We start from the raw sequence: 25090 nt of genomic DNA, 5'->3' as shown, positions 1-25090 counted from the left end.
CTTATACCTTCTTAAACTCCAGGTGTACCTAGTGTATGTTGGGTACTTGGGGTACTGAATTTATTGGTGTAGGCAAGGTACCTCAAGTATCCGAGTTTATAGTATATGTCAAGTACTTCGGGAATCCGTACTTATGGTGTAGGTCAGGTACCTCAGGTATCCAAATTTATGGTATAAGTTAGGTACCTTGTGTATCCAAACTTGTGGAGTAAGTTAAGTGCATCAAGTGCGTACGATGATCACTTAAAGGCATGGCACCACTTATCGACACATGGCGTTTTATTACAATTTTTTTTCTCCGTAAACACATTGCATAGTTGCATAGAGCTACTACAAAGTAAGAAGAAATTATAAAGCTTTTGATTGTGGGAAATGCCATAAGTGAGCTTGTGAGGAGGGGGAAGCTTTTGATTCATGCATGTTACATCAACTTGTTGACCAAGATTCATATTTTTTCTTTTATTTGGATCCCACATTTAAAATTAAGTTGGAGGCTTTGTGATTGAGGCAAAAGTCAAGCCAGCTTGCTTATTAGATCATACAATAAAATGGATTAACTCAGTAATTGAATACTATCATTTCCAAATGGAGAAATTATGCTCAAATTTTTAACCATCTTTATTACGGGTTGAAAAAATTATTCCTTGAGAATATACTACTTAATTATAAATAACGAATAACATGACAAAATGAAATTAAGATCCTCTCTTAACCGAAACTCTCCAAAACTTGTAAAGATCTTGTGCCACTTGTACTTAGTATTAGTGAATGAATACAACTTAAATACTTTTCATTTTAAATTTGTTAACCAACAATCATTTGAGTAGATATTATTCAAGAGAAGTTCAGACCATAAGAAATTCTTGATCCATCAAAATGATCAAAAAAGCTTCGAAAATGAGTAATAAAATTATTGATGAACCTATAATGATGTGTGTCCTAAACATTTATTTCCATACATCGATTCTTTTCTGTAAACGCTATCAATTCACGTTTAGATCATTTTCAAACTCAGCAGTATATAAAGTTTAAGCCATAGCACATGCAAAAACCACATTGTTCACAAAGCCTCCAGAGAAAAAATTTGAGTCTTTCTATACAATACTCGTAGTTTGGTTCAGGGAAATCATCTAAAGACAATGTTGAATTGCAAGGCCTTTGGCCAAACTATCAAATCACCAATCTTCCAGACAGTCTCATTTGTTCTAATCGTTTTCAGTATCTATGCGTATAGCTCCATTTCTATCGTTTGTTTATATCCTTCACAATTTATATCCACTTCAATCATCAAGCCACTGTTGACAAAACTCTCCAAGTTCAAGCAACAACCCCTACCCTCAAAGTTGATCAATCAAGCTCTATTGTCATGTCAGATCATGTGACCTCGTAACCGATGAATATAGAAGAACAAGATGGTGAAACTCACGATCCTCTAATTCCACTCGCCAAGGTCACAAAAGAAGAAAGAATGGAATGTTCTAGAAAAAACAACGGGACCTCAAGGTTCTCAAGTCAACAAAGTTGGGGAATTGATTTTATGGGTTCTTTTTCATCATCATTTGGATTTGTATATATTTTGGTTGCTATTGATTATGTTTCAAAATGGATCGAGGCGATTCTTCATCGACACAATGATCACAAGATTGTGATCCACGTTTTAAAAGAAAATCTTTTGAGCAGATTTGGAATACCTTGAACCATTATCGATGATGGATGTAAGTATTTTTGTAAAATACCATTTAAGTCCTTAATGAAAAAATATGAAATTATACATAAAGTTGCTACCCCTTATCACCCTCAAATAAATGGTCAAGTTGAATTAGCAAATAGAGAAATGAAACAAATTTTAGAAAGGACAATTAATCCAAACCGTAAATATTGGTCTCTTCGACTAACTGATGCACTTTGGGCATATCGTACTGTTTTTAAAACATTTTTAGGAATGTCACCCTATCGGCTTGTTTATGATAAACCTTGCCACTTACCAGTTGAACTTGAACATAAATCATTTGGGCTATTAAAGATTTTAATTCAAATCTTGTTGATACTGGTAATGTGCGTAAATTGCAATTGAATGAACTTGAGAAATTAAGGAATGATGCATATGACAAAAGAAATTTTCGAAAAATATTTGAAATTAGTCCAAAAGTGTTGCTTTATAATTCTCGTCTTCATTTGTTTCCAGAAAAGTTAAAGTCAAAATGGAATGATCCATTTGTTGTAAAAAAAATGTGTATCCATGTGGAGCAGTAGAAATTGAGAATCCAATAGATTGTGTCACATTTAAAGTTAATAGTCATAAATTGAAATCATATCTAGAATGCCAACCTCATAAAGCAGACACTGAAATCAATTTGAGTGACCCACCAAATCTTAATTAAGCCTTTTGTTTTAATTTTTTGTCATTTTTTATTAGTGTTATTTTACCGTTTGTTGATTTTTTTTCTTCTTTTCTTTTTTATTGCTTGAATGGAGTGCATTATATTGTTTTTAATTGTGTTTATTTGACAATTGTATTTTATTTCACTGTTTTTTATATTTATTATGTGTAACTCCATGAGAAGAATCCTCTTAGAACATCTTCGAAAACTTTTACATGTAAAATTTCACCTAGGAAACTTGCTCTAATTTTGTAAGTCACATCCTATTTGGGATCTCCAACCACCAGAGCTAGTATCTCACGTTAAAGATTTAGAAAGACAACTCAGAGAAATAGAGGATGGTATTAATGAACTCTAATTGGAACTTGAGGTACACTCAAAAAAAAAGGCGAAGAGGAGTTACATGTTTGTTTATATTCATTGTGTATTTTTATTTTGTGAAGAAGTTTGGTTTGATTTTTCAGATTTGATTCGTTTATTTGATACTTGTATAAATGGCGGATAATAGTACTCCATGAATTTTTAAGTCGGTATTTTCAGTTTCCCACAATAATTGAAACCCCAAAGTCAAGCATGGAAGAAATACAATATAAACTGCATAAGCATTTTCCTTCTCTCCCTCAAAATGCTCTTAAGAAGATTTACAAAGCTCATTGTGAACGACTGTGTTTGTTAATGATCAACGAAATTCCTACTAACATTCATTGGTTAATTGAAGCAAAAGCCCGACTGGCATGTGAGTTTTCTGATCCATTTGTTTCCTACATGTCTAGTTTTGGTAAAAATACATTTGTTAAAAAAAGAAGAGTTAAGCGACTTGACTCTAAATGTCCTAACAGTGTAAGACTTGCTTGCAACAAGCCACGTTGTAAAACTTTAGAAATGATTTCTGTAAATCATGAAGATAAAATCAAATTTGTTAAGGATGACATGAGTAAAGAATCGTCGGATGATATCTTACAATCTCTTAAGACGCATCTGAGCGAATATGTTCAACGTGAAATTCATAATTTATGAAAATTGTTCCAAAAGGAAATTGCACAATTTAATCTTGAGAATCTGACTCTAAAAGACCTTGTTTGCCCGTTTATAAAAAAATTGGATGTGAAGCCTATCTTCAACCCATAGAGAGCGTTCAAGCCGTCACTGAAAGTAAAATCAAAGGAAAATGTGAGCCACAATCACAACTACTAGGAAATATTCTTTTATCTTATTATTCTTTTATCTTTTGTATCATTATTATTTTTTTTATGTGATTTTATATCTAATCATTGTTTGCTTTTTCTTCACTATTAACCGTTGAATTATTAAGCCAAAAGCTTCATACGTTATTTGACAAACACACCACCCTATTTACAAATATGTATCATTGTGTCCGTCATCAAGATCCTTAAATAGGTGCTCTTTTTCAAGCACTCACAAATTGTTTCTTTTTATAATTTTTCCAATGGCAACAACTTCAAACAGAGAACTTAAGAATATTTATGTACTTTCTGAATTTCGCTACAGAAAGTATAAGGAGTTCTTTAGGCAACTATAGATCCTGATTGTGCTATAACATAGAGAAAACTACATCTTGTATGTGGAGGAGTTAAACGAGAATTATCAAAACTTGTCTCTGAAGATGCTTTCGTTTGAGAAAACCAAGTGTTAGGCATTATTCGAAAAGCCTTAAAACCTTTGGGATGTCTACCAAACCCACCAACTAGAGAAGAGTTAGTTGTCTCAGGTATGCAAGAACGAATATATAAAATGTTAAATCATGCTGACGTTTTCATTTTCTTGCCAGGAGATATTATAACTTAGAGACGCTAATTACATTTACTTTTGGGCCCATTTGAATATCCATCAAAAACCCATCAGTTTGTTAAATGTCAATAACTTTTATGATGGCTTAATAACATTTCTTACAATCTCTTAAGACGCATCTGAGTGAATATGTTATGGAAGTTGTTCCAAAAAGAAACTGCACAGTTTAGTCTTGGGAATCTGATTCTAAAAGACATTGTTTGCCCGTTTATAAGAAAATTGGATTGGAAGCCTATTCTCAACCCATAGAGGGCGTTCAAGCCGTCACTGGATGTAAAATCAAAGGAAAATGTGAGCCAGAATCACAACTACTAGTAAATATTCTTTTATCTTACTATTCTTTTATCTTTTGCATCATTATTATTATTATTATTATTTTGTCGTTTTTCTATGTGATTTTATATCTAATCACTTTTTGCTTTTTCTTTTCACTGTTTGCCTTTGAATTATTGAGCCAAAAACTTCACGCATTATTTGACAAACACACCACCCCATTTACAGATATGTATCATTTTGTCCGTCATCGAGATCCTTAAATAGGTGCTCTTTTTTAAACACCCACAAATTGTTTCTTTTTATAATTTTTCCGATGGCAACAATTTCAAACAGAGAACTTAAGAACATTTATGTGCTTTCTGAATTTCGCTACAGAAAGTATAAGGAGTTCGTTCAGGCAACTATAGATCTTGGTCGTACTATAGCAGAGAGAAAACTACATCTTGTATGTGGAGGAGTTGACCAAGAGTTATCAAAGCTTGTCTCTAAAGCTGCTTTCGTCTGAGGAAACCAAGTGTTGGGCATTATTTGAAAAGCCTTAAAACCTTTAATATGTCTACCAAACCCACCAACTGGAGAAGAGTTAATTGTCTCAAGTATGCAAGAACGAATATCTGAAATGTTAAATCATGCTAATGTTTTCATTTTTTTTTTAGGAAATCTTGCAACTTTAAAGACGCTAATTACACTTGTTTTTTGGGCCCATTTGAATATCCATCAAAAGCCTATCAGTTTGTTAAATGTTATTAACTTTTATGATGACTTAATAACATTTCTTAATCATGAAATAAAAAATTATTTTATTCCACCCTCAGTGAAAAAACTTTTTATTTGTGCTCCCACTGCTAACGAGTTATTTGATCTTTTACAAGCTTACAAACTCGAGTCATACCTCATGCGTTGGATTGGGCAACTGATGATGATGGCAGCAACCCTTGTAAAAAGTGTAAATTAGATTTAATTCTCCGTTTGTAAATACTTTCTAGCATTGACCAGGTGATATCTTCTAAACTCTACTATTTTCTTCTAAGACATTGAGGACAATATTTCCTTCAGGTTGGGGGGAATGAGCAGTTGACAATTATGGAATGTCTCGGTCTTGGTGGTATTTTTAGTAATTTTTATTGTAAAGGCAAATTTTGGATAAAAATATGAGTCGAAAATGGCAGAATATAAAATGTAGTGTCTCTAGAAACGCATCTTCTTAATTTTTGAGTTTTGTTTCTTTAAAAAAAAATTGTTATGTAACTTTTTTTTTCTCTTAATCATCTCCTTTAAGTTTCTGTAATTAGTCCCAATTTTTTTTAGTGTTTTCTTTAACGTAAAAGAACAAAAAAAAAAGAGTTTTTCTTTTTTTGTGTGATCTTTTAACATTCGATAACATAATGATTTTCAAATTTTGGTATTTGTATTATCTTTGGCCTTGAGTTACGCTACACCATGTTTTCCCCTTTGATGTTGAAATGTAAATTGAGAAATTTGATGAGTGAAATTGATTAAGCTATTTGAAGAAATGTACAAGTCATCAAAAGTCCAAGCGAGTTTTTGATCCTATTATCCTTGGAGAGTAACCATGTTTGCCTAAACAACTTTATAATTTATTATACAAAATCTCTATATTTTCCTCGAAGTCAAAAAATAAGATTTGCAACCACATATGAAAGTCCATTGAACTAGTGAATATGAAAGATTATTTAGAGTCCTAAAAGATGACAAAAGATCATATTTGATCATTTTGAGTCTTACTAGCCAACCCTATTATAAAATATTCATAGATAACCCCTTTGAGTCTATATATAATAAAAATAAAAACTATTATCTTTTCCCACTCCAATGTAGAGTATCACCTTATATTTTATATTTTCCACCACCCAATTATGTTTGAAAATATAGATGATTAAGTATTCCTGATAATGGTGCTACGAAAAAAAAAATATATGTTGATATATAAATAAATAAATAATATAAAAAACAAAAAAAGAAGAAAAAAAGTTCCAAGCAGAAAAGCACCTTGTAATCTAAAACAAATCCCCTATTTTTCAAACATATATTTTGTTTTTCTTATTACCGCTTTTTTTATAGCCATGACCATAGCATATGTTATGTCCTAATAAAATTCCTTCTTAATTTTAGGGAACTATAGTATAAAGTAAAAGCTGGTAATATGGATTGAAAGATGTAGTGATGCATTAAAATAAAAATAAATTAGTTTGGCTAATAATTCCCTTGAGTTGAAAGAGTCATCTTGGTGAAAGCGTGTGATATTGTTTTACTATTCTCTCAATCTACCACTTTTTAGAATGACAATTTTTCTGGGATATATTTTCTATTGAAAGAGTCACTTTTAACCATGAGGTTTCGAGGTTTGACATATCATTCTTAAAAGTGACTTGATTAATGTAGCTCTGATAATTGATTATTTTCATGATTTTACTTAATTATTTTGTGTGGGTGTGATTTTCTTTAGGTTGAAAATAATGCTTATACTTTTATTTGATTGTCGGCAATAATCCAATGGAAGAAGTAAACACAATTTTCAAAAAAAAATTAATTTGGGCTTTAACTTTTGCTAAATTTTTATCGTTTTAATTGCTAGAGCCTAACAATAAGCTGGTTGAGTGGTGTGATTGACATTAAAAAGTGTACATTCAATAAAGATAAAATTATCAGTTTTTCACTTATTATGTCGATTAATGCGCTCATTATTCTTAAATTATTTTAACACTCTTCAAATATATTTTTATGTTAAATTAATTTGTAATTTTGTAATATGTTAATTTTATTTTAATTTTTTATTGTACATATATTTCAAGAATAAAGAGGAGTTGAAACTAAAAGTGGGAACAAAGAAGAATAACTAGAGCCTTTTAGATTGCATTATTAAGGAGATGTAATAAAAAATATATATTTAAAAAATAAAAATAAAAATAAAAAAGAATAAAAGGTGAGCAACCATGTTTTGGTTGCTCTGATGGTCAAGTGGTCATGTTGCCACCTGACCATCACACCTTTCAATTAATATATTTGTTTAATATAAAATAAAATAATAATAAATAAAAAAATGATGCATCCCTTGCCTATAAAGGGCAAGGGGATGCAAGTGAGAGAGTCAAGAGCGGAAGCCGAGAGAGAACGAGAGGGAAAAGCTGAAGAATTGTTTCTTTTTCTTCTTTTTCTTGTTTTGTTGTGTAATCAATTTCCTTATAACATATTTCAAAATTGTATCAAATAAAAAGAGTACTTTGTTTTCTTTCAATATAAGTGGCTAATTTTGATAAGCTGAGGTAAATGGTAAAGCTCAAGATTTCAAACTATTAAATTTATTAATTTCTCAAATGAGTTTTTAAGTTTATTTTATTTTATTTTTTCTAGTTATTTTTATGTCATGTTAACTTATCGATTTTCTTGGATTTGTATGGTATTTTGATGTAATATCGACACATTAATATAGTTGTAGCATATTAGGTACTTTATTTCATATTTATCCATACACATAGTTAGTTAAGAATTAAATGATATAATAATTCACTGGTAAAAGTGAGGCAAAATATAAAAAAAATGAGAGAGTATTAAAATTATAGTTTGAATACTGAGAGTGGATCCGGAAACCTTAATATATTTTTAAATTGATTCCTAATAATTTCTTTTTTCACAATTAATTTTTTGTTTTAAATTGACTACTAGATTTTAAATTTCCTATTGTTCGACCCAGAACTCACCGGGTTATATTATAATCAAACACTCTTATACTTTGGAGTAATAACACTTTTGAGTCGTATCATTCTTAAGCATAAATCTGGGCAGCAGAATAAGGTGGTAGATGCTCTAAGCAAGCAACTTTACTGGTAACTTTAGTTAATGAAGTTACTGGTTTGAGTGCTTAAAGGAGTTGTACGCTGAGGATGACGATTTTGCGCATATTTGGGATCATTGCATCAATTATCAGAATGCGGAAGATTTCCTTATTCAGGATGGGTGCTTATTCAAGGCCAACCAATTATGTGTGTCTCAAAGTTCTTTAAGGGAACAGACTATCTGCAAGTTACATGGAGAAGGATTAGGCGGACATATTGGTCGAGGTAAGACCAAGGCGCTAGTGGAAGAGTGGTATTATTGGCCTCAATTGACTAGGGATGTGTCAAGAGGGCAAAGGAAATGCACAGAACACAGGGTTATAAATGCCATTACATGTTCTAGACAATATTTGGTTGGACCTACCCATGGATTTTGGACTAGGATTGCCATGCACAAAGACCGGTCGTGATTTAATATTGGTGGTGGTTGATAGGTTTTTTAAGATGGCGCATTTTATTGCTTGTAAGAAGACGAAAGATGCTGCTTCAGTAGCGCATTTATTCTTTCATGAGATAATATGCTTGCATGGTGTTCCAAAGACTGTTATTTCTGACAGGGATGTAAAGTTTATTAGTAAATTCTGGCAGCACCTTTGGAATAAGTTTGGCACACAATTGCAATTTAGTAGTGCCTTCCATCCCCAGACAGATGGTCAAACAGAGGTGGTCAATCGTACTTAGGGAGACATGTTGCGTTGTATTTGTGGTGACAAGCAAAAAAACTAGGAAGTTATCTTGCCTCAGGTCGAGTTTTCTTACAATAATAAGGTGGATCGGTCTACTGGTAAAACCCCATTTGAGATTGCCTGCACTTGTTACCCACGATAGATTTATGATCTGGCTATCATGCTCGCAGTAGTAGGAGGGAGTAAAGCAGCGGATAATGTGGCAGAAAAGGCGCTGCAAATGCTTACCGAGGTACGAGCCCATTTGAAGGCAACCAATGCTTAGTATAAGGCTGAGGCAAACAAGCATCTACATAAGAAAGTGTTTCAGGAGGGTGATTTAGTGATGGCGCATTTGTAGCGAAATCGTTTCCCAAGTATTCACACTAAATTGGAGAAGCGCAAGTACGGACAGTTTCATGTCGCACATGAGATTAATGACAATGCTTATGTAGTCCAACTACTAGATGATTGGAATATCTCTCACACATTTAATGTGGCTGAGCTGTTCAAATACAATCCAGATGATGAGGCTTTGTACGAGCCAAACTCGAGGACGAGTTCTTTTCCAAGTGAGGGGGACTGATGTCGGACATTATTTTAGGAATTTGAAGATTCTAGAATTTTATTATTTTAGGCTTTCTATTTTAATTGGAGTCATTAATACTTTCTATTTTTATTAGAGTCAATTAAGGTATAAGATTAGTTAACTTAGGAAAGTATCTTTTATTTTCATTATAATTATTATTTAATTTTCCATTTTTAAGTTAACTTAGGAAAGTAAATTTCCTCTATTATAAATAAAGAGATCTTGTCATTATTTTAAGAACTTTTTCAGACTCAATTATTCTATAAAATTTTTATTCAGAAACTTGTTTTGTCTTCTTTACAATTCTGCTTCGTCAAATAACAATAATAAGCATCTCAATTACAGGACAAGAAACAATAGCCATTGAAGAGGGAAGTGTCATGGAAAGACTTAATAGAAGATCACTGTGCCATTTGCCAAGGCACATAAGTGATGAAGCATCCCCAACTGCAGGCATACACAAAGAGCAAAGAAGTAGTCAGTGGATAAATCAACGGAAGTTCGCAAACAAGTAAAACAAGAAGTACCATTAAGTAAATTTTGTATCACAAGAGCCAAGAAAATAAATCATATTTTACGACAAATTGAGTACCATTTTTATTTTACTTAAGATGTGAAACATCCAATTTGTAATATCCCCGTAAAGTCTCAAATTTCTCTAGAGCCGCCCCAAACTTCAAATGACAAAATCTACTTTTGTTAACTAAAATTTCTATACATAATCATGCTGTTATGAACTAATTTAACAGAGAAGAGATATTTCTAACAACTCTTTTGATGCGTAATTAGAACTACTATTGTTCCTTACTTTGACCAGTTTAGGTTTCTTTATTGTTAGTGGAATTTAATGGTTTTGGGAAATTGCTTTAGTATAAATAGACATTCATCAAAATCTATGTTCCTACAAACTTTCCATTGCATCACCCAAAAAAAAAAAAAAATGTCGAATTACAAGGCCTTTCGCCGAACTATCGAATCGCCAATTTTCTCGACAGTCTCATTTGCTCTAATCGTTTTCAGCATCTTTGTGTACAGCTCCATTTCTATAGTTCGTCTATATCCTTCACAATATATATCCACTCCAATCATCAAAACACCACAACGAGCACATAATAATGATGTACAAGCTGCTGCTAACAAAACTCCCCAAGTTCAAGCAACAACCCCTGCTCTCAAAGTTGATCAATCAAGCCCCATCGTCGTGTCAAATAATGTGACCGCGCAACCGATGAATATAGAAGAACTAGAAAAAGAAGAACAAGGGCCGGATCCTCTAATTCCACCATTCTGGCTCAAAAAAGAAGGAAGAATGGAATGGTTCCAGAAAAAACTACCCGACCTCGAGGTATTCCAGTCAACAAACTTGAGTCGAGCGTTTCACGACAGGGTCCTGAAATTCTCTACAAACCAATGTGCAATTCAGTTCTTTATGGTATGGCTCTCGCCAGCTCGAATATTTCGGCCTAGAGACTTCTTGGCTGTGGAAACCCTAATGAAAGCCAACCCTCACTCTTGTTTAGTACTTATATCGAGATCTCTCGACACACGACGCGGGTACAAAATCCTGAAGCCATTACTTGACCTCGGGTTCAAAATCCTTGCAGTCACTCCGGATTTGGCCTCTCTGGTTAAAGACACACCGGCTGAAACTTGGCTGAAGCAGATTAAAGATGGGGAACGTGATCCTGGTAAAATTTCGTTGTCAGTTCAACTGTCTAATCTTATAAGGCTAGCTGTGTTGTACAAATATGGTGGCGTCTACTTGGACACTGACTTTATAGTCCTGAAAGATTTCAAAGGCCTGAGGAATGCTGTCGGTCCACAAGAGGTTGACCAAGCGACACGTAAATGGAAAACATTAAATAATGCAGCTCTGGTTTTTGACAAGGGGCATCCGATTTTATTTGATTTTTTACAGGAATTTGCTACCACGTTTGATGGTAACACGTGGGGACATAACGGGCCATACATGCTTACGCGAGTTACTCGACGAGTAGGAAATACACCAGGGTATAACCTTACGATTTTGGGACTTGAGGCATTTTATCCTGTAAATTGGGTTCAGATTAAAAGATTTTTTAAGAAACCCGCGACGGAGGAAGAATCAAAATGGGTGGATGAAACGGTGCTTCGGTTGAGTGAGGAGTCATACGGGTTACATCTATGGAGCAGTTGTACAAGGAAAACCGTATATGATGAGGGAAGTGTTATAGATAGATTGATTAAATCTCACTGTCTCATTTGCCGAGACACCTATAATCTTTAAAGAATAATTTCTTGTAATTGCCAGTTTGCCTTTGTGTCGAAAAGAGTAAAATTCAACAAAGACTAGTTTTGATTTCTTTTGTGTAATTTTTTTTTTTTGGGGGTTGTTGATTAATTGTGTTTTTAAATGGCTGCAACTGAAATTAGTTTCAAAAATTCAATTGATTTGTGCTACAAACCTAAACTACGCACGCACGTCGGCACGTGGAAAGAATTAAATAAAGAGAATAATTGAATCAGAATAAGAATTAAAATTATGGCTTGCTTTTTTTCTTCTGGGAGGAATTTTATCAAACATGTGGCATGCTTGAAATATGCCCAAAATTTGATTTAGTACGATCGCATGTTAACACTACAAAAGATGAAGGACAAATTAATTATCCAAAAAAAAAAGATGAAGCATAAAATAAACATAATACTTGCAGGACAAATCAATTGAATTTTCTAAAGTAATTTCAGTTGCGGCCATTTAAAAACACAATTAATTAACTAGAAACATTTCCGCAAAAAAATAAAACTAAATGAATAAAAATAAACTAGCCTTGTTTAATTTTAGGGTTATTATCATTTTACTACTTCAACAATTGTCATAGATCAAATAACTACAACAAGTATTGTCTCTTATCATTTTCCTATTATATCATTTTCCTATAAAAATATCATTTTACTACTTTTCCGTTATAACAAATATCATTTTACTACTTTTCCATTACAACCGTTAATTGACTCGTTAGTTGACCAGTTAGTTGACTAACAAAATACCAATTTTACCCTTCATGATTAAAAAAACAAGTTTCATTAAAAAAAATAAGACAAATTCATTTTGTAAATAATCTTCATTTTCATAATTCCAGCAAAAAGAATTATGTTGGTATTTTATATCCATTTTAATAAATATATTACAAATTTATTTTGTAAATAAGTTTCAAGTAATTTTTTTTTTAATCATAAAGGGTGAAATAGGTATTTTGTTAGTCAACTAACTGGTCAACTAACAATTATAACGGAAAAGTAGTAAAATTATATTTTTATAAAAATATAATAGAAAAATGATAGGAGACAATACTTGTTATAATTATTTAATATTTGATAATTTTTAAAGTAGTAAAATGATAATAACCCTAAATTTTACTACTTTCTGAATTTATACAATTGACATCGGGATGGTGATGATGGAAGCTAGTGAAGTGTCTAAGACGAATGCGATCATTAATTAGGCTGAAAGCAAACAACAAAAAACAAGATATTTTAAAATTAAATTTTTATTCCAAAACGATGCATTGTCAGAAAAGTAAAAGAAAAATAAAAAAAGAAAAAGAAAACCAGTCTTGACCATTGACAGCATTGGATCTGGTCTGGATCCAAGGTTTCCTATCGATGGCATTTAGGTAAAAAATCTTGACAAATATCAATTAATTAAAATATAAAAGTTAAATTAAAAAAAAATAAATCAAGGATCACAAGAAAAACCAATAACACAAGTAACAAATGTATCAAAATTCAATGACGGAAAAACCAAGTAGAGAAGAATATTACTCCTATTTAATGACTAATATTTATATTTTGAGAACCATTGTTTTGTTATGGATTGAGATGGCCAGATTAAGGTTCTGGTCCTAAGTTCAAATGGCAACATTTTTAAGCCACTAAAGCGAGCAGCATTAATTAATTATATAGCATAGAGCAACATCTTTAAGCCAATAACTTTTTTAACATGTTCATTAATTCTCCCTAGCAATCAAATTTAGTTGAAAACTAAAATGAAATAAAATCCAACGAAGGAGGGCCTAGGTGATTTATTTTCTACAACTCATGCATGAACGATTTTGATTTTGCTCGTAATCTGAGTCATTGGTTCAATAATCAATACTATCTTAGGGCCAAGGTGGAACTATATTGAGTCTTGGATCCCCAAGTCAAAAAAAATAAAGGAAGATAAGGGGGTCAACTGGAAACTTAGCTCCAGCTTTATTTATTTCCCATGCATCAAATTCTTCGCTGTAAATGCTATTACATTTTAGGCTGAAGTGCATGCAAAAACCAAAGTCTTTATATACATTACTTGCAACTATTGTTCTGGGAAATCGTCTAAAGTCCTGAAGAAATATGTATCCTCTACGGAAATTCTCGCCGTACTCAACTCTAGCGACGGTGAGAAAAGAGTCTCACAAGATGTTTTAACCATATTTGACCTAGTGCCTTTTATCCAACAGATGGGATTAAGACAACCAGGCTTTTCAAGAAACATGAAACAGAGAAAGAATCAAAATGGGTAGCGAAAATGGCGCTTAAGCTAAGCAGTAATAACTATGCTCTACACCTATGGAACAAGAGGACAAGAACATTAGTCATTGAAGAGGGAAGTGTCAGGGAAAGACTAATAGCAGATCACTGGGCCATTTGCCAAGGCCCATAAAATTCTTGAAGAATTAAGTGATGAAGCTTCTTGGATTGAGGGCATACACCAAGGGCAAGGAAGTAGCCAATAAAGAAATCAAGATAAGTGTCTCATTTTGGGAAAGACTCTATCCTTATTAGCTTGAATAAGAAACATTTTTACTTGTTTTTGACCTATGCTTGTTTTTTACCTATGCGCGCACACACGCACGCGCACTCACACGCACGCACGCGCACGCGCACATACACACACACACACACACACACACACTTGTTTTTGACCTATGCGCGCGCGCGCACACACACACACAAACAAACAAACAATTTTACTTGTTTTGAGGTACCACTCACATTTCCTATTTCACTCTTTTATCTAATCAACCTGCACAATCTATCTTCTGCCATTCTCTCATTTAGGCCAATCTCTTCCACCATGAAGTACACTCAAACGCAGATCCTACAAAATCCATCAGATGTAGGAAGATAGGTGGGTCCATTATGCATAGTGAATTACCAGGGATCATGATCAAGTATCTCAGCTTATGTACCACCAGCACATAAACACTCACTTATGCGTGAACCACTCTAAAGTGTAATCCTATATACCCGTCAGCCAACTATACTCTTCTTGTCAGAAGATCTCACTAAAGATGTGCTTCATCCGTTCATCCATTCTAACAAATTGCAACTTCATTCAAGATAACAAAACCAACATATAGGAAAACAAGATGAAGATGAAGACCAAAGTACATAACTTTTTATACCCTATGACCCGCATCAACACTTTCCTGTGTCATAATTCTTTTTGAACGTCATGCCGACCCCTTCATCCTTCTCCTATATTACCCCCCAGAGTAGGAATTGTTTTAGCGATTACTATAAGAATATTCTCTACAAGTACGAATTCATAGGCCAAAAGCAATTACAAGAACATAACTGAGAATTCACTAACTCATAACAATAACAATAATAAGCGTCTCAAAGGTAGCGCGGCTAAAATTACAATAACGGAAGCATTTCTCAATCAATTAGAGAACAAAGACTCGTCGAGGTCGATATGGATTTTCTCACCATCATCAAACCGGTCTTTCCTCGGCGGAGCAGGGGGTGCCGTCACTCGGGGTGGTCCTCTGCCTTTCTTCTTGTCACGCGGCCTCGCCTGATAAATCAAATTCAAACCCAAACAAATTCCTCAAGCAACCAAAAGAAATGTTTAGCTATAGCTGTGCGACAGTAACATATGGGTCCCTCAGCTTTTGCCCAAATCAGATAGAATTTAATGAAATTCGCTACTAATTATCAAACGGTGAGAAATAATACAAATACTTACGTTGCCGAAGGAGTGATTGAAGCGCTTTCCTTTGGCGGTTTTCTTGTCGCCGCGGCCGCAGTACACTGAGTGATTAAAGAAAAACAAAAATTAGGCAAATTGAAACAAAAATTAAGAAAATAAAATAAAGAGGGTCAAAATGGTCAGTAGATACAGACCGTAGGGGATTGAAGGGGAGGGAGTAGAAGGGACTGAAAGCGAGCAGCTGAGGCTGAGGGGTGTGCCCAGAATTTGAGATTGAGAAGAGGAAATGCGAGATTGTGGAGTTAGTGGTAAAGCTCCCACTAGCAGTGACGCCATTGCTGATTTGCTGTTGCCTCTTTGGCTCCCTGCTTCTGCCAAATTTTCAAAGATAAGGTAACGTGTGACTGTTTCTTGCCTCTTCGACACCATTCTGCGTTTTGTATGGGCTCAAGGCTTCGTTGTGTTGAATAGTGGCCCAACGAGTACGAGTTCGAGTTGAGAAATGTTTACGAGTTGACCTGTGTAGAGTTTGTACAAAATTCTAAATACACCCCAGTCTATTGTTCAGTACATCTACAATTGTGTAATTAAATACTGGTCGTTTCCGAATGGAGGTCTCACGATTGATTGATGCAAGATGTTTTGTAAGCCCTAGTTATCCACCTGTGTTTATCAAACAGTTTCTATATTGTGTTTTCAAAATTTCATTGAAACACAAAGAGTTGAATTTTAGTGAAGAAACATTCTTGTAGTAGCTCGAATTTCTCAAGTACACATCAACTACTAATGAAAATATCTTGGTAAAGTAATTTTGGTGCACCATTATCCTCCTTGATCTTCAGCAAGATTACAGTAGTTCAAGATTACAGTAGTTCAATAAAATAAATAAAATTACCCTTTACAATATTGCTCGTCATATTAAATAATAGAGTAATGATACAGCCACAAACTCTTGTACAAACTTATTTTGTATAAACTGACGTGGCATTAATTCATTGGTTGAATGAAAATATAAATTAATAAAAACAAATCATGTGGGCCAAGTGATATTTAATTCAACCAATGAATTAATGTCACATTAGTTTGTACAAAATAAATTTGTACAATAGTTTGTGGCTGTATCATTACTCTAAATAATAAGATGGATACGGTCTAAGAGTAGTGGCAGAGTGATCGAGGGACAAGCCGGGGTCGTTGCCCCCATTTGATCCGAAAATTACAAATAACTTATTCTATCTACATAGCTAAAATTACAAACTTTGGCTGTTGGATTAATTGAATACATTAAATTCAAGTTCAAATTTTATTTTGAAATCACACACAAATATCGTTCACTTATAATTTATTAGTCCAATTAAATAATTTAGTTGCACAAAGCCAAATTCAATCTATTAAACTAAGGCCTGAGATCTAATTTAGTCAATATATGCAACTTGATATTAATAGCTGATCCAAATTGAATCTATTACTAAAGAAAAACAAATACCTAAAATTATATATTGCCTGTCTTCTCTTAAAGTTTTGATTTTTCGAGGCTTGTAAAGAAAAATACTAATAAAATTACAAAAGTAATAAAGTAAGTTTGTAAATTTTTTCCGTCGATCGATCGGTCATAAATTTTACAATTTTGCCCTACTGATATCATTTTTTTTTTTGCTATGCCAGTAGCCCGGAGGATTAGATAACCCATTACACTTTTACAAAATACACTAAACCCACATACATGAACCAACAGACTCCTAAAAAGAACAAAACACCCATTCATCTTGAGATTTTTCACTATTTTGACTCTTTTTAAATAATTCCAAAAGGGAAAAAATGAAAAAAAAAATAGGTTCATGTCACATTAAAGAGCAACTTTATACTATACGTTCTTTAAGCCGAGCTAAGGAAACTGAAGTTCAAAGTTACCAGGACAGATTTATATCCATATACATTTATACACATATACATGAATTATTACCAGCAAATGTCATTGGATTTTCACATGCACACATGCATCTTCTTCTTTGCAAAATGAAAAGCACTTCATTTCTCTAAGTAAAAACACTTCTTAGTTCGTTCTCATATGCTTAGATTACAAGCTTAATTACTCTTAAATTATACCAGAAAGAAAGAAAAGAGAACTTGTTTCTGCAGTTTCTTGCTTGTTTGGATAATGGTGGCACAGAATCTTATGCCCAAGTTCCTTGTAATGGAAATATTAAGAATCTTAGCAACATGGGATTGTATTAAATTATGAGAAGCTTACCTTATGTAGAAAGTTAGTTGATTGTTTTTAGTTAAGAGTAAGAAATAAGTTTTAGTGGGGTAATAATTTTTTTTTTCTCCTGATAAAGGCCGATGTACTTGGGTATATAATATATGATTTTGGAAATTGTAGTGTAAGGTAAGCTTTCATCTTGTGAAATGAGTTCTTGCCTTGTGTTAAGGCATTGCATTTATGCTTATAGTGCCAGATTTATCATTTATCACAAAGTCAAATCATCAATTGCTTTCAGATTCAACATTGAAGCGACGGCTCCCCTCCCTCTAAGCATCTCCAAATTGTGTTCACATATGTTAACATTTTCTTTCATTCATTTCTACTCAAATGTCACACCGATTTAACTCATAGTCTGTATCGTGCATAACTAAACATTAATTTTTTAAATATTAAATACAAATACCCTACTTTTTTTCTATTTGGTTTGAGGAGTATAGCATGTCTTTTCTTTTTAAATGTTTTAACATTACTTTTTTCTTTTTTGACTTAAAACGATAATTCAATTTCTTCTCTATCTATATGAGTGCAATTCAAATCCTTAAATCTCTTATTTTCAAACAACAAATTTTATTATATTTATAAGATGATAACCGTAATATTTTATTATTAAACATAAAAAGTTGAAATACAAAAAATTAAATTATAATAAGAAATTAATTGTGACAACAGTTAGAGGATTATACACGCTCCCTAATATTTGTTTGTTTTTATGTAATTATTCTCTTTTATCACTTAGATATTATTAAAGCAACTAAACATATTATATTGCATCAACGAGGATTTGTCAATTCTTGTTAGCCTAACTGTGAAAATGAGCATGTAGGGGTGGGCAAAAAAACCGTAGTCTTAAAAAAATCGAACCGAACCGACGGTTTTTTCTAATTCGGTTCGGTTTTTATTTTAAAAAAAACCGAATATACCGTTTGTAAAAAAAACCGAAATGTCGGTTCGGTATTCGGTTCACTTGGCTGAACCGAAAAACCGAATTATTGATGAAGATCGGAGAATGTTGTTGGCGTTTGTTTGCAATTTTTTTTTATTTTTTGTTGTAAGTTGTAATTGTTGATATTTTTATTTCTCTTTATAACATTATGATTATGTTTATATAGATAGAGTATTGGAGTTTGGTTATGTATTTTGAAATTTTAATATTTCATATTTTGGGAGTATCTTATTAATAGTTAGTAAAATATTAGTGATAAAATGTGTTTTGAATACTTTGTATTTATTGTTAATATTTGTAATAAAATTAGGATAAATTAATTATTGAAAAAAATTATTACATTCATGAGGCCCAATGGACTAAAAATTTAAAAATTTAAAATAGGCCCAATAGGCCCAAAACCAAAAAAACCGAACCGAACCGAACCGATCTGAAAAGAACCGTTTGAGTTTGGTTCTTATTCGGTTCTTTTTATAAAATAACCGATTTAATTCGGTTCTACTTAATTTCGAACCGAACCGAACCGTACCCACCCCTATGAGCACGTCTTCACCAAATCACATATGACGTTCAAAGATTTTTTTGACCACCAAACTCTAAAAAAGTGATTATGCAAATCATGCCTTGTTTCGAATCCCTTTTTGGTATTATTACTCTTTAATCATTTAATTAATTTAATTAGCTCCAATCAAAACTTGCATTAACTCACCGGTCAGCACTGTCAATGGGGACGCTAACACACTTTTACTTAAAAATAAATAATTAAAAATAAAATTAAAGAGGGCACCTTAAAATCGGGAGCATGTGCTAAGAAAATAACAACACCAATAAGAAAAAGAGAGTCAAGGGATTCAGTGGGAAGTCAAATAATCAAATCAATCAAAGATCGAATCATTGAACTAGGCAGGAAACCATGAGGGTTCATGCATGCGATCACATGGGAATTAAAGGGTAAAGCGAACGTTAAGGAGTAAATAGTGGCACGTGACAAACACATGCGGTAACGTGCGAACCATGTGGAAATGGGGCGGGTCCACGGCCCACTTCATGAACAGAATCTATGGTCAAAAGGGGGGACATTAAAAATATGTCCACATTCAAGGCCCTGAGGTCGTGCCACGTATACATCAACAATAAAAATTAAAGAGAGACCCCACCACCCATACCGTTTGGTTCTTCTATTTTTAATTATAAGCTTTTGTACTTTGGGAACATGCCAAGAATAATGACATTGCAAGCTATAACAACAACAATAGCAATATGATATTTTATAATATCCCCAACCAAAAAAAAAAAATCTAAACATATATATCTTGATTTAATTAGCCTATGCTTTGATAGCAAAGGAATCATCACAATTCAACACACTATTTGATCAAACTAATAATTTAAGCCAAAAAAAAAAAAAGAGGCAAAATCCAGCACACATCACATGTAAGGGAGCCGTTGCTATCTTCCCCATTGTATGATACAAGATATTGAGCAAAATATGTTGGGAGTGTTGATCTGATTTTTGATTCGATTTTGATATGATTTGAGGGTTTCAGTGATGGGCTCCTGCAGCCGCAGCTCCTGCCGGCGGTGGCGGAGGCTTACATTGATAGCACTTGGCAAAGAGCCCAAATGAATCAACTTGTCTCACAAAATTGGTCACGCTGGCCCAGCCACCGAACCCAAAACCAACCACAAATACCCACACAACAACGAATATGTTGAATGCATACATGGCTGTCCAGCTTGGTAAAAAGAATGGTGGCTTCTCTGCAGCATTCTGCAAATGCAATGCAACAACAGCACACAACAAAAACCAACTGTGTTAATAAAATAAAATAAAAAAAAATCAACTCATGTCACAAGCCGCGAGTGCAAGTGCAAGTGCAGAAACAGCTAAGCCTTAATCACAGACAAGAGTTGCAACAAGCCAACTGTAGAATATAACAAAATGAAAAGGACAAGCCACCAATCTATCTATATATACGTCTTTCAATTTCTTCTCGTAATATTTCCAAATCTAAGCCTTAAATGCTCTTTGTACGCTTGCTGCTACTTTTTTTTTCTTCTTTAACTAACTCACCTTTTCCTCTCTCCACTCAATTGGGGACACACACTGTCACAGTGTCAACTGTGGAATGTGTGAGAATCCCCATCAAACCCGGAGTGCCCCCCCCATTAGTTAAAAAGAAAAAACAAAAGAAAAAAAGTTCCTTTGACCAAAATACCATTAACATATCAAGATAACTACAGTTTTTTACCTGACGGGCGGTGGCCTTTCTGTAGGTGAGCATATGGGCAAGGGATGGGATGATGTAGACGGTGAAGCTAACAAGAAGCGCCCCAACTGCGGAGTTGATAGGACCAAAGAAAGGGAAAATAATGGCCAAGAACCAAATTGGGATCACCACTGGGAGTCTAGCAAGTGCCCTTAAGCATATGCTCTTTGTGTCGTGCATCCCGATTACCTTCTCCCACACAAAGTACAACGGCGTGCAAGCGAACCCAAATGTGATGAACTGCACGGTAAATAATTTTGCATTTTCCTTTTCAGTAAATAAGTTGCTCCAGCAAGGGCAAATCCGTAAAGCCAATAAATGTGAATTGGAATTGAACCTGGTGAATGAGCATTAGGATAACGGCAGCGTCACGCCAGCCGTTCTTGGGGAGGAGAGAAAAGGCGTTGGAGTGGTTGAGTAGCTGGTCGCCAAACGACCAGTAAACGGCAGTGGCTGACGGAATCGTCAGTGTGAAAACGTACAAGGTGGCAAAGAGATATATATACTTGAACTTTTGTGGCTTCCACATGGCGTGCATGATTTCCCTGTAACATTTTTTTTTTTAAAAAAAAAAAAAACCCATTCACACAATTAATCAGTTGATTTAAGAAATTTTATTATTATAAGAAAATGACCAAACTGCCCTAAAGTCTATGATAGAGGAATAATATGCTACACGTTAAAAGACAAAGAAGGCTAGATTAAGGTCAGAATCAAGCTGTCACAAGAAAAATAAAACAAAATAAAAAAAGGGTGCAGCTGTGAAATTAATCTACTGTGCAATTTTCCATTTCGAAATGGGTGGGGTGGGGAAAAAATGTTAATTCATAGCAAACAAAAGTAAAAATTTTGGATGATTTTGTCTCAGGACTCGAGCCTCAAGACGGCCGGCAAAAGCTGCAAACAGAAGCCGTGTAGAAACGAGTGCAAGGCCAAAGGACAATAGAAAGTAAAAAAATGGTAATATTATTAACTCAGGTTAAAAAAGAAGAAAACGAAAATTTAATAATTAAGAAAACCTACACTGTGACAGCGTGTCCGCCGAATGTATACAGTATGTTGGTGGCTCCTGTGAAGTAAAGCACTAGCTTTGTTGGTGCCGTGTGGGATACACCTTCAACCTTAACATTCAAAGCAATTTTTTACTGGGTTTTTACTCGCTGTAATTAACCTTAAAAAAGGGGGAAAAAAAGAGATCATTAATTAGTCAGCATAACTAATTATTACCTGGCCGTGAACAACAGCAGCGATGGTCAAGTACCAGGCAGTGTAAGTGGTCATGCCGAGGCCAAGAAAGGACCAAATACGGTAGTTGTGGAATGAAGGAATAAAGACTGTGGTAGCACAGCAAGCTCCAAAAATATATGTCCATGTCCTTTTATCCAATCGGTCGTTGATGTAGTAAATGTTACTGAGAGAGAAGAAGAAACAAGAGATTAGAAGTTAAAGGTAGTTAAAAATCAACAGAACCCAGTTGTTAATTTTGCATCTTGAGAGGAAATAAAAAGAATGAAGGAAGAAGGTTACCTTGCACAAGCTATCAGTTGTATGACAGATCCGAATAAGAGGAAAGTACAGTTGAAGGCAAGTCCTACAGCTTTCCAATATGGACCCAGTAACCCATCAAGCACTTCAAACCACTGCAATCCAAATTCCGACACAGTATGAAAAGAGATTTTGAAACAGCGATCGTAGATATTTTTTCACTTGGGTTCTTGCTTTGTGGATTAGGTGTAAGTGGTGGTGGTGACTTCTGATTCCGATTCAATATCAGCCCAAAATTACACAAAAATAAGAAAAATGAAAAAAAAGAAAATTAAAGAGACGAATAACCTGAATGACATGGTTTTTGAAGCTAACGTTCTCTTTCTCCTTTCTGCTTCTGTACTCTACGTAGAGTACACTGATGAGATAAGCAGTCCAGCTTCCAAGGAATCCGTAGAAAATTTGAAGCAAGATGCCTGAAAGCATACCCATTTGAGAGAATGAATAGGGCAGAGTCAAGAGAACTTGAGCAACCTGTACAATACGAGAGCAGACATTAAAAAAGATTGTTCATTTTTCCATTCCGCGGAATGAGAACTTTTGAAGTTGGGGTGTCCGGGGTGGTACTTGATTGGAAGCGCAGCTGAACCAGGCATCCCAAGCGGAGCCACCATGCCAGAGAAAGCTCTTCATGCTGAGCATGGAGTGTTGCTGTTGTTGTTCATCTTCTCTCCCTTCTTCTTTGCCTCCTCCTTCATGTTCAGTCTCGCTGAAGTTGGAAACTATTGCTTCTTCTGCTTGCTTCTGTGGCAACATTGTGTTCGTTTTTTCTCAAAAGCCAACGTCTAAATCCTGACGGATCTGAAACATATAAGAGACACTCAATGAGACAAAATTAAAAAAAAAATGGAAAACGAAAGCCAATGTTATTTACCCCAGACTCAGATCCAAAAATTACAAACCTTGTTGGAGAGGTCTCTTTCTTGTAAAGATTGAAGAAGCAACAAGGCCCAAATGGGTATTTTCTTTTCACTTTGTATATTATAAAACAAAGAGTGAATGAGAGAGATAGAGAGAGAGGTTGGATTTGTGGAAGCTGAAACAAGCAAAGGTGGTTTTAAGAATTCTCCATTCCAAAGAGTTAGCTTTGCTTGCAGGCTTGCAGCAGAGACGGAGACAGGCCTTAAATGGTATGATAATAATTGCTCAGTCTCTAGCTACGAATATCTTTTGCTCCTAGGTAAATTAAAAGCCCCAACTTTAATGTCTACTAATCGAAAAGGGCTGCAGGCTGTAGCACAGCAGCGCCGAAACCAAAGACGGCTGAGAGGACCTTAAAAGCTGAGAAAATTTATCAGCCCACTTCAATGATCTTTCCGGAGGTTGGAGAAAAGATTTTTTTTTTTTTTTTCAAAGACCACTTTTGGCTCTTATTCAAACAAATTTAACACAAGCGTATAACTTATTTGTTTTGCCTTTTCCTTTTGAAGGGGGCTTTGAAATTCCCCTCACACTCCCTATTTTTGAACAGAGAAGGTGAGTCAGTGTGGATTGAGTTGATCGAAAGAAGGAAAGTGACTGAACCCCAACTCACTGTACTCCACTTCTGATTTTCTGATTCGATTCTTTGGTCTCTGTTTGGTGGGTGAGAAAATTTAGAATTTAGAGATCTAAGAGACTGAGACGTTGTTCTAATCAGTAAGGGACTGAACCTAACCATGGACCTTGCTTTATATGAGCACAAAAAATATGCTTCAACGGTAATCAATTTTAAATTACCCACTTCATTCCAATTAATTAATGGTAATTACATAACTAAGGGATTATTTAGATTAATTACCTTAGAATATAGCATCGGGTACCATGAAATTTTAGTTGTTCTCAAATATAACATAATTTATCTACTTGGATCACATTGGTCCCTAACCCTTGTTTTAGTACTATATTAATTAACAATAATTTGATATTTATAAATTGTAATACTACGTTGAGACATACTTAAACAACCCTGTTAATTAGGGTTAGAATAGATAAAATTTATTTTAAAATATTTTAAAAAGAATTCTCCCACTAACATTTAGATACCCAACATTTTAATTTACTTTTATATCACAAATTTTTATAAATTTATTATTTAGATCAGTTCATCATTATTGTTAAATATACAAAAATATTGATTTTATGCAAGCTGTTGCACATGTTATGATATACAATACGACGCATGTCAATTATTCATTGACACGCGTTAGTCATTTACCTAATTAGATTTCTAAAGATACATACTTAGATAATCTAGTGTTCATTGTTACAAGAGATAAGGACTGATTTGATGCAAATGAACAAACTATGTCCTTACTCGAGTAATTATGAAAATCCAGTGACCCAGTTTTATTATTTACCCACTCTCTATATCTTAATGTTACAGGGGCAGCCGCATTTAATTTCGACCTCAGATCTTGTTTCCCAACATTTTCAATTTTCATCATTGCTGTATGCTTTTAAGAGTACGCTTAAAGGCTAAAGCTCAGATCCAAATCTCAGTCAATAATTCCATGAATTTAATTTCCCAATTAATTCCCTTTCTTTGTAATTTTTC

At 34.0% G+C, this 25090-nt stretch overlaps 3 protein-coding genes across 3 annotated transcripts; 1 reads left to right on the top strand and 2 right to left on the bottom strand.

The window, feature by feature from the left end:
* Positions 1–10514: 10514 nt before the first annotated feature.
* On the top strand, positions 10515–11840 carry LOC18038163 (uncharacterized protein At4g19900). The gene has a single exon (XM_006429264.2). The coding sequence runs from the start codon at positions 10515–10517 to the stop codon at positions 11838–11840; it is 1326 nt and encodes a 441-aa protein (XP_006429327.2).
* A 3318-nt stretch (positions 11841–15158) lies between these two features.
* On the bottom strand, positions 15159–15984 carry LOC18038158 (30S ribosomal protein S31, chloroplastic). The gene is made up of 3 exons (XM_006429263.2): positions 15725–15984; positions 15567–15631; positions 15159–15395 (listed from the first exon to the last, which is right to left on the bottom strand). Exons 1-3 carry the CDS (start codon positions 15957–15959, stop codon positions 15261–15263), a joined length of 435 nt encoding a protein of 144 aa, XP_006429326.1. The 5' UTR covers positions 15960–15984; the 3' UTR covers positions 15159–15260.
* A 4048-nt stretch (positions 15985–20032) lies between these two features.
* On the bottom strand, positions 20033–24180 carry LOC18038157 (auxin transporter-like protein 2). The gene is made up of 9 exons (XM_006429262.2): positions 23457–24180; positions 23122–23355; positions 22843–23028; positions 22537–22649; positions 22237–22420; positions 22033–22130; positions 21347–21554; positions 20992–21249; positions 20033–20510 (listed from the first exon to the last, which is right to left on the bottom strand). The coding sequence occupies exons 2-9, from the start codon at positions 23308–23310 to the stop codon at positions 20283–20285; spliced, it is 1464 nt and encodes a 487-aa protein (XP_006429325.1). The 5' UTR covers positions 23311–23355; positions 23457–24180; the 3' UTR covers positions 20033–20282.
* Between the last annotated feature and the right edge of the window lie 910 nt (positions 24181–25090).

Source organism: Citrus clementina, unplaced genomic scaffold (genome assembly GCF_000493195.1).
Source record: "Citrus clementina cultivar Clemenules unplaced genomic scaffold, Citrus_clementina_v1.0 scaffold_6, whole genome shotgun sequence".
NCBI lineage: Eukaryota > Viridiplantae > Streptophyta > Magnoliopsida > Sapindales > Rutaceae > Citrus > Citrus x clementina.
Note: the sequence above shows the minus strand (reverse complement) of the source record. Positions and strands in the feature narration are given on the sequence as shown.